The 22,406-nt window shown below is 39.6% G+C and overlaps 1 protein-coding gene across 2 annotated transcripts in view; it reads right to left on the bottom strand.

Moving 5' to 3' along the window:
* Positions 1-1,674: 1,674 nt before the first annotated feature.
* rab28 (RAB28, member RAS oncogene family) overlaps positions 1,675-22,406 on the bottom strand; it is a 38,823-nt gene continuing 18,091 nt past the window's right edge. The window contains exons 5-7 of one of the 2 annotated variants that reach the window (XM_004073026.5): positions 8,392-8,495; positions 8,227-8,304; positions 1,675-3,616 (exon numbers count right to left, since the gene is read on the bottom strand). In XM_004073026.5, the coding sequence (XP_004073074.1) occupies positions 3,524-3,616; positions 8,227-8,304; positions 8,392-8,495 (275 nt within the window). In that variant the 3' untranslated portion in view covers positions 1,675-3,523. Of the gene's footprint in view, positions 3,617-4,469; positions 4,584-8,226; positions 8,305-8,391; positions 8,496-22,406 lie in introns of those variants that run through there. The other variant, XM_020706408.3, reaches the window with a different exon arrangement.

Below are 22,406 nucleotides of genomic sequence, written 5' to 3'. Positions count from 1 at the left end.
ATGTAGATGATTAATTATTATACCTTACAACCATTTAGAAAGCTGTTTGTATCATCTGTCTGGGATGGATTTGGGTGCCTTTTGAGGGGAGATTTACTGAACAAAAGCCAGCAGGCTCATTAGCTATCTGACTTAGTTCAGCCCATGCAGGAGTAGATCTCTGGGGTGGTCATGTTTCGGTCCTTATGCTTAGATTTCAGCACGCTGATCTTTAATCTCTAAAGTTCTCATTGGCAGTAACACAGTCCCCATCCTCTGCCGCTCACATGACCACCTCGAGGGCCTCCTCTTTTGGCTTTGTGTCTGCAGCACCAAGTGAAAAATTGCTGTGACACTAAGGTCCAAATGTGGTAAGAAGCTCACAAAGGTTGAGTAATGAGAAAGTCTACAAACATTCACGAGGGCTCAGATGAAGGTAAGGCTATACTCCTTGAAATAACATCACATGCTAATTCTGGGTTCCTCAACAGATTTAGTTTGAAAACCACACAGAATGCAAATCAACCAAAGTAACTGACGAAAATTCGGAGTCCTCATGAAGGACGAGCGGTGTGCTAAGACCACAGAAATAAAGTCTCAATGGGAACAGAGTGCAGCTTTTCTGTGGAAGATGGTGTTTGCATAAAAAAGTAAGAGGACTGAAATTTTAATTTCAAAGCAGCAACTCAATACTTTGTTGAGGTCAGAATAGGAGCTGCAGATTGTACAAAGTTTGTCAGCCATCCAAGATTTCAAGAGTGCAAATCCCATTTTAACCCATCCATGCCTAAAGGGTTAGCATTTAAGATATGTATCCAGAACTTCCTTTTTAGGTGTGCAATCCACTAGGGATTATCACTTTTAAATCCACTGACAGCAGCCAATCAGAATCGAGTACTCACCCAGACCGTTATAACAGAAATGAATGCACTTTGCGGAAGGCTTCCACAGTGTGCGACAAGAAAGTATATCAAAAATACAGAATATTTGATACAATTTCCTCATTAATTATTCGTGTGATAAAAAAGATAAAATTATTTGGTCAAATCCAGAGTTTACAGACTCATCTATTGTTGCTATGGCAATAAAAAAGTTTATTGGTTTAGTTTTACTCTAGAATTACTGTACTCTTAGCTCACTTTGAGCATTTTTTGTGTTGCAATGGCAATGCAAAAAGCTTTTACTTTTAGAACCTTTAAATATCATGGACAAATTCAAGATTCACGTAGGTTTTTCATATTTTGTTTTTGTTCAATCAAGTCTTAGAAGACTTTGTTGAAACATGTTTTGTAACAAAGAAGCATGCATTACGTTTACATGATTAGGGGCTGCACAGTGGCTCACAGCAAGAAGGCCCCCGGTTCAAGTCCTGAGACAGAACATCAGTGGGGAGTTTGCATGTTCTCTCCATGCGTGGGTTTTTCTCCGGGGTCTCCGGCTTCCTCCCACTGTCCAAAAACATGCTCCATACTATAGATCAAGTGGCAACTCTAAATTGTCTGTGAGTGTGAGAATGAATGGGTGTGTGATATGTGGCCCTGCGACAGGGTGTCCCCTGCCTTTGCCTGTAAGTGGCCGGGATAGGCTCCAGCAGCCCCCTTAAGGGACTTAACGGAAGCAGATGAGTGAGTGAATGAATGAATAGAATGTAATGGAGGTTTTCCTTAATTTTGAAGGAAGAAAAGAGGCTTAGAATGCAGCATAGATGCTTTTATTGTACAAATAATTTTGCACACACAGCAGCATTTTGGTTGGTGGACACAACGTGGAATCCCGTTAGGTCAACATGTGCCATTACGCATAAGCTGTTTTGACAAAAATACTTCAAATAAAGAACCATCTGTTAATGCTGAGCTTCACTTTTACTCAGCGTGACTCTGCTGATTCAGATTCAGCCTCTGCATGTTCTTCTCACAGGCTGAGCCAGAAAATATAACCGTACATCAGACTAACTACTAAAATCCACTGCATATTCTACAAAACACACTTGGAACACATGGACACTATAGCAAATAGCAGGGCTTTCTCTGTACAATATAGCATAGAAAAGGAACATGATGATTTAATGCATTTTGAAGTAAAAAACAGTTTACATCACATCACTGTTACTGTGAGCCCCTTATTGGCAAAAAAGATACATGCAGATTGATACAGCAGCACACAAAATACGATAATTTGAAGAGGCCTTTTGAGAGCTGACATTAAAATAAAGCGTGCAGCTGATTTAGACTCATTTGCCTGATCCTCTATCCACTCACAAAACACTTGTCTGCTTTTCTTTTATGTTAATTGAGGTGTTTTTTCCAAGTTAACATGTAAGTTGTGAATTGTGCTGACTTTTACATTTTGGAGATAAATTTTGGGCTCTTCTGTGGGCTTATTTTGGTCAGCCATAGCTGTCCTATAGCCATGGTGCAGCAGCACCAACTGTGTAGTGAGGCTGTCAAACTAAAGAGTTTTTGGTTCAGCGTTGTGACTATCAGACACATCAGATGTCTGTTTGAAGCCTGAATTACAGATAAGCATCACAAAGCTGGCAACATCTTTGGAAAAACACTCAATCTAATAACTACAGTCAAAGGAAATGTGCTTATAAGAAGACATCCAACATCACCGTGACCTAAAGCCTTGTCACACAGCCACTACTTACATGTTGTGCATATTACAGGGATGAAGATTGATCATATGTGAATATATGCGAAAAAATTAAGAAAACGTTGTGGTCTTTATTTGAAATTTTCAAAGTTGTATCACAAATTAACCACATTATAACCACAGCATGAATAAAACCCACAAAAGAACACGTAAATTATTGTTAATAACAATTAAAGCACAGTTTATATGCAAGTCATTAGTGATTTGTGTGTCAATTATGTAATTTGATTTTTGCCACATGTAGGCCCTATATAAGTTGTACAACAGTGGTAAATCTGTGAAAAGTCTGTTAGAAGTACATTGTGGAAAGCAGCAAATTTGCGTAAAGATCTCGCAAATATCACACACAATTGCGTAAGATTAAATAATAATTGTGTATAAACTACATAGAATACGCGTAAACTGCGTAATTCTCAACCAACCAAAAAATTTTGAACAGCTTAAAATGGAATTCACGTAAAAAAAAAACCTTGACGAATGACCAACGCAAGAAACACTAATGAATTACGTCTATCACGCATGTATCATAAAATAACTAAATTTCATACGTGGAAAATGTGCAAAATGTACGTCGTGGCTGAGCGACATGGCCTTTAGTTTCCTTTTCCTCAAAACAAACAGCTTTAGGTTAATGTATGACTTGTCGTCAGCATCATAAATATAAAGTGGTAGCTGCACATCAACAAGAGCAAACTGATGTCCAATAGTATTTTACTCAAATTCCTTAAGAACTTGTTTCTGTGCTACTCACCTTTTTGAACACGTGAATGTAGAGACCATTCCCCAAAATCCTTTTTATTCCATCACCCCAAAACCCTATAAAGACTAATACTGGCTGGAAATATGTACACATGTTGGTTGGTGTTTGTGTGTCTCTGGGCTGAAAGGGTCACTGCATCACACACATGGAGCTGCGAGGGGGGTTGACTGTCCTCGCCACTGTGTCCTGACTGTAGTTGACGATATCTGCCTTCACCACACGCTGTAGAGGTGAAAAAAAAAATGTAAATGAAAAAGTTTTAGCATTGCTTCATTTAACCTAAAGGAAGCTCCACCCCCTCATCTCCATCCCGAATACTTCTGTAAATCAGTGGTCCCCAACCTTTTCTCAGACCACAGACCAGTTTATTGTCAGGCAATATTTTCACTGACCGGCCTTTGCGAGGCTTGACACGTGCCTTGACAGGCGTCAAGAATGAGTTTAATGTGGTGGGGAGAATCCACTGGTTTTCCTAAATAAAACTTCCTTCAGAATCCAATTAGAAATAAAACAGTAAATATGTAGCCATGTCTTTTTTTTTCTCTACAGCCTGGTACGGCTCTGCAGGCCAGAGGTTGGGGACCAGTGCTGTAGACCATGTGTAAATAAGATGCTCCTTATGATAAATAAGTTAATCCGCATGGCTCTATCTGTCATTCCTGTAAATATGAAGGTAAAAAAACAAAAAGGAAAGAAAGCAGTGCTGGCCAAAAGTAATAAAGTCTGAAAACACACATTAAGCTCAAACTAAACAGCTCCTTGGCAGGGATTTAGTATCAACTAGGAAGATCTTTGTAGGAATTTTTATGCTAAGCAACCCGGTATTTGGACACTCACGGTGTCCTGAAAAACTGCTCAAAGATGTCATGCAGAACCAAGACTGAATACAATCATCTGAATCTCCATTAAAAGATGATTTTGACTCTTATGATTAGGACGCTACAGAAGACAGGTCAGGTACACTTACGTTTGGTTTTCTATTCAACTGTTCTAGAGCTGACACCTCTATAGGACTGGGGTCACACCACTATCACAGTTCCCATTTACTACAACTACAACAATCTACACGGTGAATTTTGAGACATACTTCCAACTACTGAACCAAGCATATCTTGCTTTGCTGAGAATTGTCCTGTCTAATTGGTCCTTCATCATGCGGGTAGTCCACCAGCTCAGCCTTCACTATTCTCTGACCACCAGACAGCAGAGGACAGAAAAGATACAAAAAAAAGATAATTATGGAAAAGATGGAAAACAAGGGTAGATACAAAGAATGGACAACAAGGTTGCGTACAGACAGAAGATGAAAAATGATTTTGAGAAACTGTCAAAGGTCAAAAGAAAATGAAACAGAAGATAAATGGACTCTACTTTTTACCCCAAGAATCTTCCCAATAAGCTGAGAAAAAGTTATGCATCTTTGAGATAAGGCCAGAGTTCTTTTCTATGCTTGTCAGTAAAATCTAAAATACATTTTTAAATATAAATAACTATTTGTTCAAGTTCTAACATGACATTTAAAAATATTTACTAGGATAAACTTCCATGTTAGCAGAAAACAGAAATTAACAGCATTTCAGGAAATATCCATGACTGTGTTGTTTGGTTCAAAGGTAACATTTCAGAATAAGTAAAAGTCCTTCTCCTCACAGCCACTGGAGAGCAGCCTGCGTGATGGAACACCAAGCTCTGGTTGGATGTGATTAACGAGCTGCCGAAGCCCGGTGTCGGAGTCACTGAGTGATCCGCGGCCTCGCTATCTGATCCAGCAGACAGAGGACCATGACGGAGAGGGCTGCCAGGCAGATATAGTGCTGTCGGAGGTTGTGACCCTTGTGTTCGACTCTCTACATTTGACAGTTGATAATGAGGCTTTACTGGTCCTTAGGCTAAACCATGACCTCATCTTTAGATAACAAGAAAAAAAAATCTAACTCTGTTGTTGTTTAGTTTTGTTTAGTTCTAACATTATTCTTATACATAACATTACTATACTATAACATTATTATTATAAATAAGTCACTGCATAATGTGTATTTCTGGGTTTATGTTATTCTGTTTAGCATAAAAACGTTTTAGGAAAAATAGGATTTATTTTTTACTCAAAGAAACAAACACAAAAATACAGTTTCACTGCACTAATTACAGATTTATTGTTTGTTGCCAGAGGGCGAGAACACATTACACCGGTTTTAAAATCGCTGCATTGGCTCCCTGTGCGTTTCAGGATTGATTTTAAGATTCTTTTAATGGTTTATAAATGTTTTTATGGTCTTGGGCCTTCTTATTTAAATGATATTCTTTTAAAATATGAGCCCTCACGGACCCTGAGGTCCTCCGGTGCTGGCCTCTTAGTTGTTCCCAAGGTGAGGACCAAAACTTATGGTGAGGCTTCGTTCTGCCATTATGGTCCTCGCCTGTGGAACGGCCTTCCGGAGAGCCTCAGGGCCGCAGAGCCTGTAGAGGTTTTTAAGAAGAGGCTCAAGACCCACCTTTTTAATTTAGCTTTTAGTTGATTTTAACTGCTAATTTATTCTATTAGTTTTAGTATAGGCTATTTTATGTATTTATTTTAATTTTACGCATCTTATTTTCAATTTTATGTTTTTAATTTTAGCATCTTATGATTTTAGCCCCAGTGTTTCTTGAGGGGGTCTTTTCCTCCAGGGATGCTGGTTTGGTCAGCGGTTGTTGCTGCAGTTGTTGCCCTTGCTGGGGCGGCTGGGGTCTAATTTTACAGCTTTTGGCTGTGAGGGGGACCCCGGTGTTGTCCCGGTCTGGGTGGGCACTGTGGCGATGTTCCGGTGGCCGGGCTGGCTCCTGGTATGAAAGGATTCCCAGATACTGTTTCCTCGCAGCAGAGCCAAGCCATACTTGTTTGTTTGTTTATTTATTTATTTATTTATTTATTTATTTATTTATTTATTTATTTATTTATTTATTCTTTTACAGTTACATAGTCATATTTCATTGTACGTGGGAGCCATGGGTCATGTGGTTTAATGGAGGGGAGTGGGAAGGGTGAAGGGTGGGTTGGGGTTTTTATTGTAATGTTGTGTGTTTACTGTTTTTAGTGTTAAAGCGCTTCGAGCTGCACAAAGTGCATGAGAAGCGCTATTTTATAAATAAAGTTTGATTTGATTTGATTGTTTAGAAATGCTAACTGTTAACCTCGACTCATAGCACAAACCAAAATTTATCACAAATTTTGAAGGGGACCTGGCTGCAGACAAGATGGTGCGCAGACATTATTAGCCAGAAATGTACATTTTACACAATTTCCCAATTGTAGCACCTTTTATTAAAACTTTTTCATGTGAATAAACGTTTCAGTGTGCGACATGAGCTGGAAACGAGGCAGAAACGCTAATTGTTTTATTCCTTTAAAACAGGATATTAACAAGTGTTCAAATCCGTAAAACTGAATGTAAACTCTGAACTTTAGGTCCAGTGTTCACATTCCTTTAACAGCCGTAACCTTTCAACCCTTAACACGATCAACGTGAATCAGCCTTTTCTGTGGCGAATAAAAGCAGCTTTGCCCCGATATACAACACTTTATATGCATATCAGTAAAAAAAGCTGCTTTACAGTGTTGCTTACATTTCTCTGCCGTTCAGCTGATTGACGTTGATCGCGTAAGGAGCTACGGTCAGAGCAAAACCGGCTTTGACTGAGACATGTATGTTTTTGGGCCAAAAAAGGAGTATTTTCCGATCGAAATGGGGAGGGGGGACAGAACATGAGCTTCTGGTTCTGGATTTCCGGTTCTGGCTACTGATGTCTGGGCGCCATGTTGTTGTCTGCAACCAGGTCCTTTTAAAACCTTTTCACAATTAGACCTTTTTTCTTGACTTAATTCCAAATCTTTCTGGAAAAATGATTTATTTCCCAGTGCAAACTAGAGATTTACATGACCTAGTTTGTATACACAGGGATGTCACATACTTATGTAACCGCCAAAAAATACATTTTGTATCGTCTAATGTTTATCTTTTTGCTGCTCTGTCTTAACCTTTTCCTGGAGGTGCAAACAGGATCCAGCTTCCATTTCCGCTTGATTACTTTGGATTAAAACACTTTGCAGCACTGATAGAGCTATCAGAGGTGTTGATGAAGAAGAAAGTAGATGGACAGCCCCATTAGTCTGCGCTTCGTTTTAGTTAGCCAGCAGCCAGGGTGGTGACCGCAATGGGTCTTGAGAATTTGGCCAGTCATTTCCCTACATGCTCTCCCTTCTCTGGAGGTTGTGACCTCTCTGTAGCCCTCCAGGATCATCAGCCACTAGCCAGCCACTGTGGCTCCAGGCGCACATATCAGACACAGGATTAATGCTTCTGGGGGAGGTGACCCTGTAAATCCTACAGCTGCCACAACTGGGCACATTGGTCTGACTGGCAAAGTTTCGGCCAAGGCTTGTCTAAGAAGGTTGGGAGATAAACCAAATAAATCAGTCATTCAATCCTCTAACCTCCTCACCCTTAAAACTGTCTACCTTTGACCTGCGGCTTCACGCATTAATGTGGTCAATGTGGTTCTATTTACCAATGGGCAGCGGAAGCGGCAGGTATACCACCACAGCAGGCAGATGCAACAGACTCCTGTTTAGACAGCAACAAGTCCTTTACAGTGTGTGGTAACCTCCAATGACCTAACACACTCCCGCTGACCTCACGTAAGTTCAAGAATGGCAGAAGACAGAGAAGAGTCCCTAGAGGAGTTATCCCAAACAAACTGAAACATTTAACAGTTGACTTTGTTTAAGCCATTTGGGGCAAATATGCTACAAACAGGTTATGTTTCAGGGAAAACTGCATTGATTCTTGGCTCACCTGAGACTGCTCTATTTCTGCTTTGTTCAGTTTTATACCAAGAATCTCAGCAGCCACTCTCTGGAAACAAAGGTAGACCTGGAGACACAAGAAAAGCAAAACCATTAAAAATGAGTTGAAGCCGTTTGATTTTGGATGTTATTTAGCAAATCAAATGACACAAACCGAATCTCCCGTCTTGGCTGATACAAACTGACTCAAGAGGCCGTTTTCTTGGCAGAAGCGCTGGTGTTTGTCAGCCTTCACCGTCCTTATGTGCTCCAGGTCGACTGTGGACAAAACACACTGTCTGAGGAGAGAAAACTTACAGAAGATGGATTTATTCTGTGGCTACACAGTACTCTTGCTTGGTTAACTGTCCTGTATTAGAACATAAACAAAAAAGAAAACTGTTTACACTCGAGTTAAGATGGAAGAAGTCTGCCAAGCTTTCTGGGATGGGTGTGCATGCGGGCATGTGAAAACAAAGCATATTTCAAGTTTTATGCTGCTTCATATGATATCAGATGCAGAATACTGATGCTTGCTTTGTTTTTGTTTGATTTTTCTTATGACTGGGGCTTAAGAGCCCCACCTGTTAGCGTTACACTTAGAAGGGACACATTCTTGGGTGTAAGACTAGAATAGTTGTACTCAGAGGCCATAAACCTTGACTTGACCCGAAACAGACAAACCAGCCCAGCCGTAGAAAAAAAACATATTTGAAGTAAAAACATTCCATGAACGACCAAAGATTTGAGGAGAACAGAGAACTTGGACAAAATTGAACTGTTTGATTTATAAAAGCACCAGGTTTTTAAAGAGGCAGTATGCACCCAAGGTATGGGGCTATCACCTTCATGCTGATTAAGTGTGTCGACACAATGACAGTGCCTTCCTTTATTGGCTTTTGTCATGATGTCCCTGTGCATTCGACTCCTGTGAAGTGATACTTTGAGCTTGGCTTCTCTCCTTCCTCACCATGGGGTCACTCTAGGGTCGCTAAGGAAGGTCACCTGGGGGTCTTGTTGCTGAAAGCAATAGCTTCATTCTTTATTTCTGGCTTTGTGCGTGAAGGTGGCCACGCCCGGTCTCCGGTGCATACATGTCTGTGTTCGCTGGAGGAGGTCAGCCTACTGTAAGGTGTTGTATTACTCTTGCTCCCCTCGAGTTTTTAGTCTTTGTGTGAGCCTTCATAGAGGTTGTCAAGGATTTACTCCGTTCTCATGCCCCTTAGCATGTGCCTCTGTGCGTGAGTGTGTGTGTGCGTGTGTCTGTGTGTGTGTGCATGATGGAGGTGGGAGAAAGCCAATGACTTTCAGAGAAGGTGTGTAAACACTCCAATAATCTTATAAATTATTCAAATACAACCCAAACTGCTAAATGCCAAAACAAAAACACAGTGAATGACTCAATTTGGCAAACATGGTTTTTTATTATCATCCCATGGGACATAAACACAAATCTCTTTAAGAAACATCAGACACTATTACAACTACTTTATGTCCAAGCCAGACTGTCATGTCTGTGCCTATACATAAACAGAGCTGTCTCATAGGCGTCAGCACGTTATTAATTTCCATCATTAACCAAGGAGGTGCCCAGCATGCTACTAGAAGTAAACACTGCTAATCCTTTGGATCCTGCACACTTGGCAAAGGTTATCAATCATGTGTCACAATCAGATTAACAAACATTAACATTGTGACTGGAGGGCTGAAAGAGATGCATTATTGTAAGACAAGACACAAAGGAGTGATATTCTGAGTCCAGATTGTGGTACACCATAAGAAAAGTCCATAAAGTGTTAAATGTTCTACTCTTGTCTAGTTTAAGCTTAACCAAACTAGAAAGCCCTCTGCAATGTGTTTCTAATTCAGCAAATAAAAGCCACACTCCAAATTCAAAGTCAGCGGAAAACCTGCCTGACATCAGGAGCAACTTTTAGCCCTAAAGTGCCTCCAACCGCCTTGCTATATCTACGTCTCGGCTTGTTTTTAGAGAAACTATATGAACGACACATTCTAGAGTAAAATTCCAAATGGTGGAACGTGTTTGCAAAGAATACATTCTCGTATTTGAAAAAGCAATGTTTTCAAATCGCACATGTCTAATTTCCAACGGAAACATTTACAATTTTTCTGTATCATTTAGTAATACAAGCACATGTCATTTTTTAAAATGTAGGGAAAAACATCTAATTCGGAAGAGGTTAACCAATTTGAATTTAATGTGTTGTATCAAACATTTCATGAAATCTTCTATTCAAAAGTGGAATGTCTTGAACTCTTTAATACCGGAGCTTTACCTACAGTGAGAACATTCTTTCAACTATCCTAACTCTACAACCACTTACACAATTAATGTAATTCCAGCTGATTCTAAAGCGGAAAAAAGCAGCCATGGGCTGATATAGAACACTTTACAGTGGTGGAGTGCTTATGTAATTGATGTAAATCAGCTGATTTTGTCACAGAGAAAAACAGCTTAGCACCGATATACAACACATTAGTAACATAAAGTGTTTCATAATGGCACAAAGCCGGTGTGAATAGCCACCTTTCTCCTCGTCAGATTCACTGTGAATGTGTGAACGGTCAAAGAGTCAAGGTATGTCAAAGAGTGTGTGTATTTTAGGTGTTTCATGGCAACATCTCTGGTGTTAAAGGGTTAAAAAAGTTATCATTGTTTCAGAATATTATGATTGACAGTAAATATTTTTTCTGATGTTCAATGGAGTATGAAGCCGTCATCCATCATCGTCCACATTTCTAAAGCCTATTTGGAACCACTTATCATCTTCAACAACCTGAGCAGAAATGTCCAGAATTTCCTTTCATTAGACAGCTTCTAAGGCAACAGCCGTATAAGGGTATGACCAAAGTGTTCTAAGGTCAACCCAGACATCTAATCTTTCTTACAACTCCTGGTCACTTCCAGGCAATATTTGTCCAGAAAACTTACAGGAGACTTCTGGCAAGTACACTGACTGGATTTCCAAAGCAACTATAGAGTTTAGACTCTAAATGCTATTTCCACACTCTTTTAGTCAAGGTATCAACTACTCAATTTCTTAAAAACAAATACAGGAAAATCATAAGATTATTTTTTTAAATAACTTCATTCTTATATCTTTATATAGTTGGTCTTTTTTTTCACATTTGGTATCAAGCCTAGAATTAAAACAGCCAATAAACCAATTGACAGATAGCTGTTTAACGACAGCAGGCTCTCCCAGGCACAAAAGTATATTTATTTTGTGTAAAACTTAGACTTCTTTATGTTCTTTAAACAGTTTTATGTCTCAATTACAATAAATCAACAAAACACTAAACCTAAAGGAGGCTGCAGTCCTGTTATTATTTTTACATCCAAGTAGTGGATGTCTAACTTTTATTTATGCTTTATTTAAAGCTTCTGTTTATGTAAAATTATCAAGCTGTTTTATGTAAAGATTGTAAAATGCAAGAAATCGGTTTTGTTGTGCTTTTAATAGTTGCCCTGTTTTAATGTGGACGAGTTCACTTTTTAAACACAAAAGAATTCTTCAGCCTGTGACATTTGTCTGTGTAAACCAAATAAAAGCCTAATCCCAAAGTTTTAGTCTTTTGCTCCATTTCTCTCACTAATGTATCCATTTCTACTTATCAGGTAAAAGCAATCTTCCTTCAATGATCTGGTTTTCCTCTGTTTCTGTCAAACTGTGCATCAGTATAGCAACCCCTAGGAAGTAACCGCAATATGAAATAAACTGTTTGGGCCTCTGAGCACATAGAGATAGCTGAGGGGATCATTACTCGTCTAGAGAAATGGCTCTCCCTCGCTCTGGTCACCATCAGTGCTCATTTAAAAGCTCTGTCTATCATTAAGCTGAACCAGACAGCAGTTGGGAGATTGATATCTTGTGAATAAACTGGGATTTTACTGTAAATAATTGGTGTGCTATTGTGGCAACATGTTAAATTGAGCCACAACCAGATAAGAGGAAACTATGGATGTAAAAAACATCCTTTCTTGTGGAAAGAATAATTTCATCTTCATATTTGATACTTCAGATTCTAGATAGATGTCAGTCTGTTAGGTAACTGGATTCTCATAAAGTCGTATTTTAACAAAAAAAACAACATAAAAAGATAAATACTGATAAAAATAATCAAAAATCCTGACTCTACAGTGCTGAATATAATGTATAACTGAGAGGACATTAAAGTAGAGTTGACAAAATCACCCATGGTAAATTTTATTAAAACACAAAGCATTCACCTGACTGGATATAACTTATATTTGTCTACAAGGTTTTGAAGGTTTATGTCTGTGCATATGAGTATAACTTGCCTTTTTTCCTGTCTACTCCGTCAGCACCCTGCATTCATGTTCATAATGATCCCGCAAATTTACAGTTCTAGATCAGATCGAAGATTTGGCAACAGCCAATATCCCTTCAGAGTACAGAGAACATGGAGTTGGCGCTGCACGATATGAGGAAAAGGATACTGCGTTGACGATATGACTTACAACACATGAACAGATGGCAAAGAAAAACACTGCAACAGTTTTATTTAGATAAAAGTCACTATAACTGAAATTGTACTCCACATGACCCAGAACTAGTCAAATGCAAATAAGGCTATATTTGATTCGCTAAAAACTTAAAGTTACCATGAGATTGTTTTATCGTGTGTGTAAACACTTAAGGTAACCATTCATCGGAATTTATGTCAACTTTTGTTTTATGTGTAACGCACAGGCTGATATTGCGATAACAGGATATTTTGGTACCTTCCAAGTACTGTGACAAAAATGACATAATAAAGTGTGACAAAGGGCAGACTGTAAAAGCCACATTGCACACCACATTTTTAGTATTTGACTGTCACATCCCGCCAAGGTAAAAAACATCAGATTAATGGCCCCATTTCTCACACTGAGCTGAAATCCAACACAAGTGTGTGTAATACTCAGTAGACTTTTTAAAAGCAGGCTTTGATGGCAGAGACACCTGCTTACTGTTCTGCTCGGCTGACGGGTCGGGACCACTTGGAACAGTTTGTCCAGCAACAACAGCCAGAGAACAGGCTTGGCACAACAGAATTAATTGCTGGCAGCCTAACTTAAAACTAAACAGCAGTGGATGTCTTAGGGAGTATAAACAACAAAGGTGGAAAATGTGAATTGTGTCTAATGTGATTGTGTTGTAATAATGGCTGACCGTGTTTGCTTAGTGGGAAGCCGGGGGCTCTGAGGAGTCATATTCCATTAAGCAAAAAATAATAGGTTTGAGCTTAATCAATCCCAGGGGGGAAAAACTATCACTACCTCACGCAGTGACTTTAAGTCTCAGATACGCCGTTTTGGCTCTGTTTCCCTAAAATGGCGACCATAATCAATTTATATTATTAAAAATCAATCCAGCTCCTTATGAAATTACTTTCAAGTCTCCGGACAAATTCTTCTTTCTGTCTGTATGCACCACTTACTGCAGTAGGTATAAAACATATCCAAAACTCATATTATAAAGTAAATCCCAGCAGTTGCTTTAAGGGTTAAAGTCCCAATCTGATCATCTTTTGGATCTATTTTCAGTGTTCCCAGTGGTCTTCTAATTATGATTATGCTGTTTCTGAAGAGCGGCAGGAGTTCTATGTCGTGGGCCTGGAGTCAGACTGCTGCCCCGCTTCCCAACATCCTTTTACTTACACTCTCTCCCGCTAGCCTACAGTCCCTCACACACCCCAACCTAACATTACCGCTGCAACAAAAATGGCAAGCAATATTGGAGCTATCCAGCCGTACAGCTTTGAGCCAGATGCCAGTTCAGACGAGGGAAAGGAAGATGCACATGGATCTATTTCTCTGCAAGTGGATGTATCAGAATGGAGCGGAGCAGGGAGCTTGTGGCCCTCCGATTGTAGCACCTACATCACAGCTACAAGCATTTTCAAATGGCTTTTTTTTTCGTCTCCTTATCATTGAATAAAAAATATTCAAAAATGCTATTTGACTTAATTTTTTTATTTTGTACATGTCCTCCATCATTAGAAAATGCTACAAGAACATGTTAAAACGCCAAAAAACACCATTTTCATTGGAGTAGGTCTTTAAGTGGTAAAAAACAACAACAAAACACATTCCATTGTACATAAACAGGCAGAATGCCTCAAGAATCTGTGGAATTGGGTCTGGATTTTCTCTGCAGTCGCTGATCACACATGAAGCCCGACAGCAGAGTCAAAGAAAAGATTGAAAAAAATGAGAAAAAGAGGATATAAAACAAAAATTATGCTGCCAAATTTGAACTGTTTTTGTTTACAGCACTATCTGCTGTCCCTGATAGGAATATTTTTTTTAATATTTTGTTTTATCCATGGTATGAACATGTACTTGTTTAGCAGCACTCAGGTTAAAAAAAGTAGAAGTTCTAAAACAGGGTTTCTCTTATCTAGTCCTCCAGCCTGAATCTCACCTGATTCAGCTCAACACCAAGCTCGGCAAAGGCCCGATCGCTTTATTAAAGACAAGTGTTTGGACAAGGAAAAACAAAAATGCAGAAGAGTGGTCTATCCTCTGAAAAATTATTTTCCTACATTTGCATAAAGCATCCTATATTTGGGAGTTATCGGATAATAGTAACAGTCAGATCTGAAATGTTACCATGCTATAAAAAACATTGAAACTCTTTTGGCGCATGCTAGCACAGAGTAACTTTGGATACAAGTTTTCTCCTATGTTTTTAACTGATCTCATTAAAAATAATGTAATGATGTTTATTATCTTGAACGTGTGTTAATGACGGAGCTGTGTGACCTGCAGATTAGACTACAAGTTGCCCCTGCTCTTTGTTTTTATGCATTTAGATTTATTTTGGCATCACAATAATTATCTGCACAGTCAGTGGGGACAGAACCTTATACTGCAAAAAATAAGTCAAAAATTCTGACCCCATTGGCAGATTTTTTTTAAATACGGGGGGGAAATATGCCAAGGGGGAAAAAAACAATTGGTCTTACCAAGAATTCTCATTTTAGAAAAATAATTTTAGTCCCTATGACATGTGCACTCAAATTGGGATTATTTTAAAACTGAAAAACGTTCTTGATAAGAGTATTGTTCCTGCAAGGAAAAAAAATAAGACAATTTTTAATCTTTCCTTTTTTAAGATTCACTTTTTGCAGTGTAGCAGTTAATGAAAAGTTACTCAAATACAGCCTTTAGTCAAAAATTTTCTACTTTACAACTTTGGAGGAAAAAAGCAATTAAACACAAATACAAACCGCATCTTTTTTTCACAACCATAAATAGCATCTAAGTTTTCCCAAAAGAGTCAGGTAGTAAGAAATTAAGTTTGAAGGTGAGCAGCAGTTTGGTTCTCCATAAACTTTTTCTTTTTTTACAAGATACAGGGAAACCACTGCCTGTTAAAAGATTGTAATAAATTATTCTGTAAGCGGTGTGATTGAATTAGACATTAAATTAACTTTAACAGCACAAATGGCTAATAAAAGAAAATGACCAGTGGAGTTTATGAGGAGCATTTAAAATCTTGAATCCAAATGGTTTACATGACTCAAAGGGGGCTTTAAAGCAGTGGCTTCAGAACGAGCGGAGCATTATTATTCCGAACATGTTCTGAACACTGTACATGCAGCATAATTACTTTAAACAAACAATAATTAGTTTCAAAGCGTTGCTGGTTTGCCTCCTCATATTTTTCCAACGCTATTTTAGAACTAGGCAGTTGGTTAAGATTTAAAAAGCTGAATATTTTATTACACCTGAACAGTGTGGACATTGTTTACAGTGTGCCACAGCCATCCATCCACTCATTTTCTATACCAACTTCACTGGCTGCAGTCATCTGGAGAGGGGTGGGGCTACAGTCTGGACAGGTTGATAGTCAATCTTAAAGCGTGAAGAAGAAAAAAAAAAAACCACACTTTCAGCCACTCCTATACACAATTTAAAATCACTAATTAGAATGTGGAAGGAAGTGACTTAGGAAACCCGACAGGCACAAGTAAAACAAACTAGACGCACACAACCCTGATCCTTAAATTTGTTTAACAAGTCTTAACAATAGAAAAACATCCACCTGCAAAACTAAATGATCATTTATCAACAACTCTGTACAGTAAACCTTGAAGCAAAATTATTAGCATTCATCATCAGCATACTGAACTTTGAGAGTGACTTTATAATATTATCTTGGTTTTTTGTGAGTGAGCACAGACAGATGAAGTGCTGTTAGTAAGCCTGGTGTTGTCAAGGTGAGCGGGGCCCGTGCAGAAGTCCTTGGGGGGTTCCTGACAGATACAGAGCACTCTTTGTGCAAGGGCGCCCCTGCCCTGGTGGCCTGCGAGGGGCCGGGATCGTCAGGGGACTCGCTTTCCACCAGGTCAGAAGTGTTCTGTCGACAGCTCATTGATCACAGCTCATCTTGTCATTTGATCGCCCCTTGTGAAACGACGTGCAGACACCGTCACACGCGCAGACACACACACATTCAAACAGAGCCATGAATTCACACTTTAAAACATAATCGGATACTCTGCAGCCGCTAGTGAAACACTGTGGTCTTCCTCTATTTGGGAACGTAAAAGACGGGTGTCCAGTGGTAGCTCTGAAGGCAGGGAGCGAGCTGGAGCACCAGGCTGTCACTGGCATAGTAAAACATGAGGCCAAGGGCCTTGCAGGCTGGGTTAAAGGGCTCCTAGGACTCATGAAAAGTTAACAAAAAGTCCAGTTCTGAGCCGACCGCACAAGACGCTGCCTGGACTTTCACTGGCCATGTCCTCCTGGCTCTCCTGTTGCTGTTAAACTAAGTGGACTTTTATGGTAGAGCAGTAATAGTTACCTCTGTGAGCCTGCAGCTTAACGATAATAATTCAACAGACCAGGGGTGAGTCTTCACAATTACATGCTGTATATCAGTGTTAATCTATTTGGACCAGCAAACGTGTTCTTGCTGGACTCATGTCCTGCTCACATGAGTTCAAACCTGAAGTAGACTATAAGGATGTCATGTATTTCTCTATAAAAGTATCTACTGCACAAACACCTGGACAAAAGAACTGTTGATACTTCACATACATTTATAATGTATGCCACATCCACATCAACAAGTTATTTACCCTGTCCTGTGTCAGCATGGCCCCTTCCCGGAATTCCTCCATGTCAATGTTGTGGAGCAGCAAAGGCATAAAGTAGAGCCTGAGTGTGATGAGGGTTCCAGGCTGCGCTCTGGTCAGGTGGCTGAGCTGTGCTGTGCAACTGAAATGGCCCGTGACTTACCACACAAGAAGGTATTTGAAGACTGATCATCTACTGCGTGTGCACCAATATTTGCTTTATAGATGTTTCAGAAGGCTAGAGAATCGAGAGATTTGAGGGCAGAGTCCACAGTTGGGTCAAAAGTTGTAACGATTAAATCCCTTCATAGAAATAGAGCTGCCAGATTCTCTTTGGTTCTATGTGGGTAGAAAATTGAAGAGATCAAAAGCAATAACAGCAATAATAAATAACATGTTCCTGATTGATGGTAAGTGCACACACCCACAGTTGGGCTTTTACACTGCCCAGCCAACCACGGCGTATTAAAGTTTATGTCTTTATTCATCTCTCTGTAACTTGTAACTTGAGTCTCCATTTCTCATTTTTTCCAGACATACAGACAGAAAGCAGGCTAAAGCCAATGTGGTTATGGAGACAATTTGATACAGACATCTAGTCTGAACCTTTACCTTAAATAAAACATGAAGGGAAACGAGAAAGATTGGATTTGGTGTAAACTGTAAACATTCCAGGTCTCTATCCAACCATGCACCGTGCCTTACTGGCCTTATATTCTGTATATATAATGTTTTACAGCGTTGAACCTGTGGTCTTGCTACCCACAGTGCAAAACAGACACTGCTGACGTGTTCATCCCTCCTATCTGAGTAGGGGTGAGGGTGCCGGGTAAGAGTACTGGGCTTTTGTCCCACCACATGTCTATTGTGGCTAAACCTTTCCCTTGGGGGCAATTAGGAGCTTTTAGTTTGTTGTAAGAGGACCTAAGTACGAGCGGGTTGAGCCAGGAAAAACATTTTTGAGCTAAACCAAAAACAGAAGCACATTGAGCTGCTCTGCACTTCTGAGCATCTCTATTAAGAAATGTGCAGACCTACACTGAACAGGCAGGAACTGTGGCAGCTTTACAGGGGTAGAGAGGTGACAGGGTTGAGAGAGGTGGGGAGGGAGCAACTTCAACTCCACCCAGGGCCAAGTAAGAAGGGCAAACAACTCAAGACCGGTTTTTGTTGTCGGGCAAGGACACGGTTCGTGACAAACCTGGAGATAAGGTATCTTTGTGAATATATTTCATTTGAACTTTCACACGGCTGGATGGAAATCAGGAGGGAAAGAGAGAAGAGGAAAGGGTGAGGGTCTACGGCGAGATCTGCCGTAGTGAGCACAAAGCAAACATGTGCATGTTGTTTAACACCACAGGGAAACAGAGTCAATGAAAGGGTGTAACTAAAAAAAAGTTTCAATGAGGCTGGGAATCATTTCAGAAGGTTCAATCATTAGGGTTAGGATTAGGGTTAGGGTTGGCTAGGGTGAGTGTGACGTCACCCAAAAAAATTGGCTTACAACTAAATGAAGTCAATTCAGTCGCCATTTTCGTGATATGGCTGCCGCCATCTTGGAGCCAGAGGATGTCAGTTAGCAGTGATTGGTCCAAGTCAGTCTGAGTCTATGTCTGAATTCCCACCCTAATCCCTAACAACTAAAAAACTATACAGTGCAGCACTATGTAGTGCCCTGAATTTTAAAAGCAATTTAGACACCACGCTCACTACTTTTTCTAGTGGTCTATATTCGCCGATCTAATGAGCATCGATGGACACTGGTTTTTCGCAGAGACTTCTGGGAATTTTCTGGGGCACTCGATTTTGGAATTGCAGATTTGCACAGCGCTACAAAATGGCAAACGCAGTATACAGTGCACTAGGTAGTGAGTAAGGAAGGAATCTGGACAAAACGTGAGTCAATGTTTCTACGCCAACTACCCTCACCAATCAGGAGTGAGCCTGTTTAAAGTCCACATCCCTACTTCTTGAAAATGGGCTCATATGCTCAAATACTTTTATTGAGGCATCTGATTGGTCAGTTTATAACATCAGTAACTTGCACTACTGAAAAAAAAGTGAGGAAAATAAATTGGAGTAGCAAGAACATGTTAAAAAAGTAGAGCAAAAATAGTTATACTTAAAAATATTTAAATATAGAAGGACTAAGTAATAACTGTTTATTTCTCTATAGAAGTCAATGGGATTTTGGCTTCTTGGAACCAGCAGGTATTCCTGTTTGGAAAACCGAGAAGAAGGGGTCACACAGTCTGTTCATACACAGTTTTTGGTTGGTAATACAATAACATAAATATGACACAATTTTTTGAACCTTTTTTATTTTAGGGAATATTATGAACAAGATTGTTCAATGCCCTGTTCAAGAGAAGTTCAAGAGGCACTAAATAGCTTGATGTTTGTGAGGCTTGCTGCAGCTGACCGCCTGGATCAAACTTGCTGCCTTTATTAGCCCACTAACGTTGACTAAATTGTTCCTTTAGGTATAACATTTGATCTTGAACAAAAATTGTATCTCCGTCTCTTTGTAAACAATTTGGTCAGTGCTTAAAAAGTATTTACCTCAATTCCCAGCCCTTGAAACTACATAGGAGGTGCCCGCCCTCACACATGACAGAGAGTATGATCGAAAGAGTCGACGTGAAAATTAATGCAGACATTTTTCTGAAATGAGCAAAGATAGGGGCTAAAAGATGAAGTAAAGCAGGAGAGTGAAGGCTAAAAACGCAGCAAAACATTTCCTGCGCCCAGGGACTTTATCTCCCTGCAAAGGTTTCCCATGGCAGGTCTGAGTGGCTCGTCTGTGAAGAGTTGGTAGAGCCACAGAAGAGAAGCCATGAGTGATGAGGAAGGGTTAAGAGAACTGAACCCATTTAAGTCACCCAAATAGGGGCTGTGCAGGCCCATGATGAATGCTCCAGAGTTCCTGAGGGAAAGAGCACCGGCAGTGGGAAGGGTGACGGCTGGAGAGTGAGCAAGGGTCCTGCGATCTCCACTTAATGAAAACAAATTGGATTGATAAATTATGCTAGGACTGATGCCCAAAAAGATATATGTGCACTAATTTCAATGAGTTATGCCAGTCGCTGCAAAAATAATAGGAGTAATCTTCTTTTGAAAAACGGTTACAGCTGTCATCAGGTTCTTATGTTTTTTTTTAAAGGCTAACATCTGATATTTGATTTTAAAGGGAAAATGGCATCATAAATTCAATACGAGTAACATTCGAGGAGTTGGTCTCAAGAGGGGATTCTTTGGTTCTGCATGATGCTGCAGTATGTCTGAGTGAACCCAGAAGTCAGACTTCTTCTATCGTTCTTCATAGAAAACCTAAATAATTTTGTCTTTAACATGTTTGCTTCTGTTCTGTCTGTAACTACAAAAATCAATTTGTGCAAATGTGTGTACCCCCAATAAAACATTTTCTTGGTTTCCTCGCTGAATTGTTACAAGTGATGCCATTATTTACCTCAAGGCTCTGAGCTGCATGCAGATGACAAGGGTGTGCAGCACATGAGTGCTGAACAAGCAGGTTTCCCTCCAGCCAGGCATGCTCACCCAAAGAAAGGAGAGGCTGTTTCCCAGAAACTGACATGCCATAGAAGGGCAGGCAGGCCAAGGAAGGAGAGGAGGGGAGAGCATCTTTAATGAGCCCATCTGCACTAATGGTGCCCTTCCACTACACTGAGGACAGTGTTTAAACCAGGCACAGGGTAAAATGTACACCAAGAACAGTAACCAAAACAATAACTACAAAAAGTATCTGCACAGGTGAACACAGTACATAAACAATAAGGCCAAGTGCAAGCAGCGCTTTCCAGTGGTACTCAGGCTCCAAAATGGATTATAGTGCTGCCGCAGATAAAGAAACAAACAGCTGTAATGTAACTGTGGAGCAAACATTGTCTGTGCTTTTGTGTTTGTCAAAACCAATCTGATAAAGTCCTGTGGGTTAAGGACAACATCAGTTATGTCTGAACTTTGAAGAGGGACATGATTTATTGTCACATAATTTATTCCATAATGCATAAATTGAACAGTTGTGAGAGGAGGCAGCAGACAAAAGTGTATTTTTATATGTACCTTATTTTTGAAATATAGGTCGTTTTTTTTTTTCCATAGTGTCGCCGGTGCGACTTACATGTGATTTTTCAAATAAATAGGCTCATATGTTCATTATTTTCTCATTAACAGCCGCTAGAGAGCACTGAAGGTGTGTGCATTAGGTGTGGGCGACCTTGGGTTCCTTGAAAGGCGCCTAACATTTAAAATTTATTATTATTATTATTATTAGTAGTAGTATTTGCTACTGACAGCAGCGCATAAGAAGAAATGCCTCTGAGCCTGATGCTCCGTTCACACCAGGCTCAGAAACGCGCATTCATGCAACCGTTTCCAGTGAAAAGAGTACGCTCATTTCGGGCTCCTGCTCTCAAAACTTTCATGCGTCACTATGCAAGTGTTTCGTTTGTTTGTGGGTTCTGTTGTCTGAGCTACGGGTTAAACCAGTTGAACTTTGACAGGTCAGGGACTCTGCTTTGGTAGTGACGTATAAGTATCGTCCTATTCAATACAATGAAGTGCCAACCGCTTAAAAAACAATCTTGAAAGAGAAATTAATAATTGCAGTTTGTGCCCAGCCGGAATTATACAACACCAAGTCTTACTTCAGTGCAACTTCTAGTGCAGAAAATATGGTGCCCTAAAAAACTACAAGTGATTATTCTTACATAATGTTATCAAATGAAGGAACTGTTCACCCAATTGTCAATCATGTATTTGTGGTTCGATTAAATGATCTGCTTGAGAAAAACTGTAATATTATTTATAGGCTTTGGTGTAGACTGTCATACATCCTATAAATTCCGATTTAATTGTTTTTAGCAATTTAAAGTTATTTTGATATAAACCATCTTATTCCTCTGTATTTTGAAAAGTACCATTTCCACCCATATAAACTAACATTTAAGCATTTAAAGAGTTTTTTTTAACTATCTCCAACTTATGAATGATGGAAAACTATATTATTTTGTTAGCTCATTGTTGTATTTGTGCTTCAATTTCAGTAATCACAAA

Source organism: Oryzias latipes, chromosome 10 (genome assembly GCF_053564925.1).
Source record: "Oryzias latipes strain Hd-rR chromosome 10, Olatipes_Hd-rR_3.1".
NCBI classification, from domain to species: domain Eukaryota; kingdom Metazoa; phylum Chordata; class Actinopteri; order Beloniformes; family Adrianichthyidae; genus Oryzias; species Oryzias latipes.
This window is presented reverse-complemented; position numbering and strand designations above follow the sequence as displayed.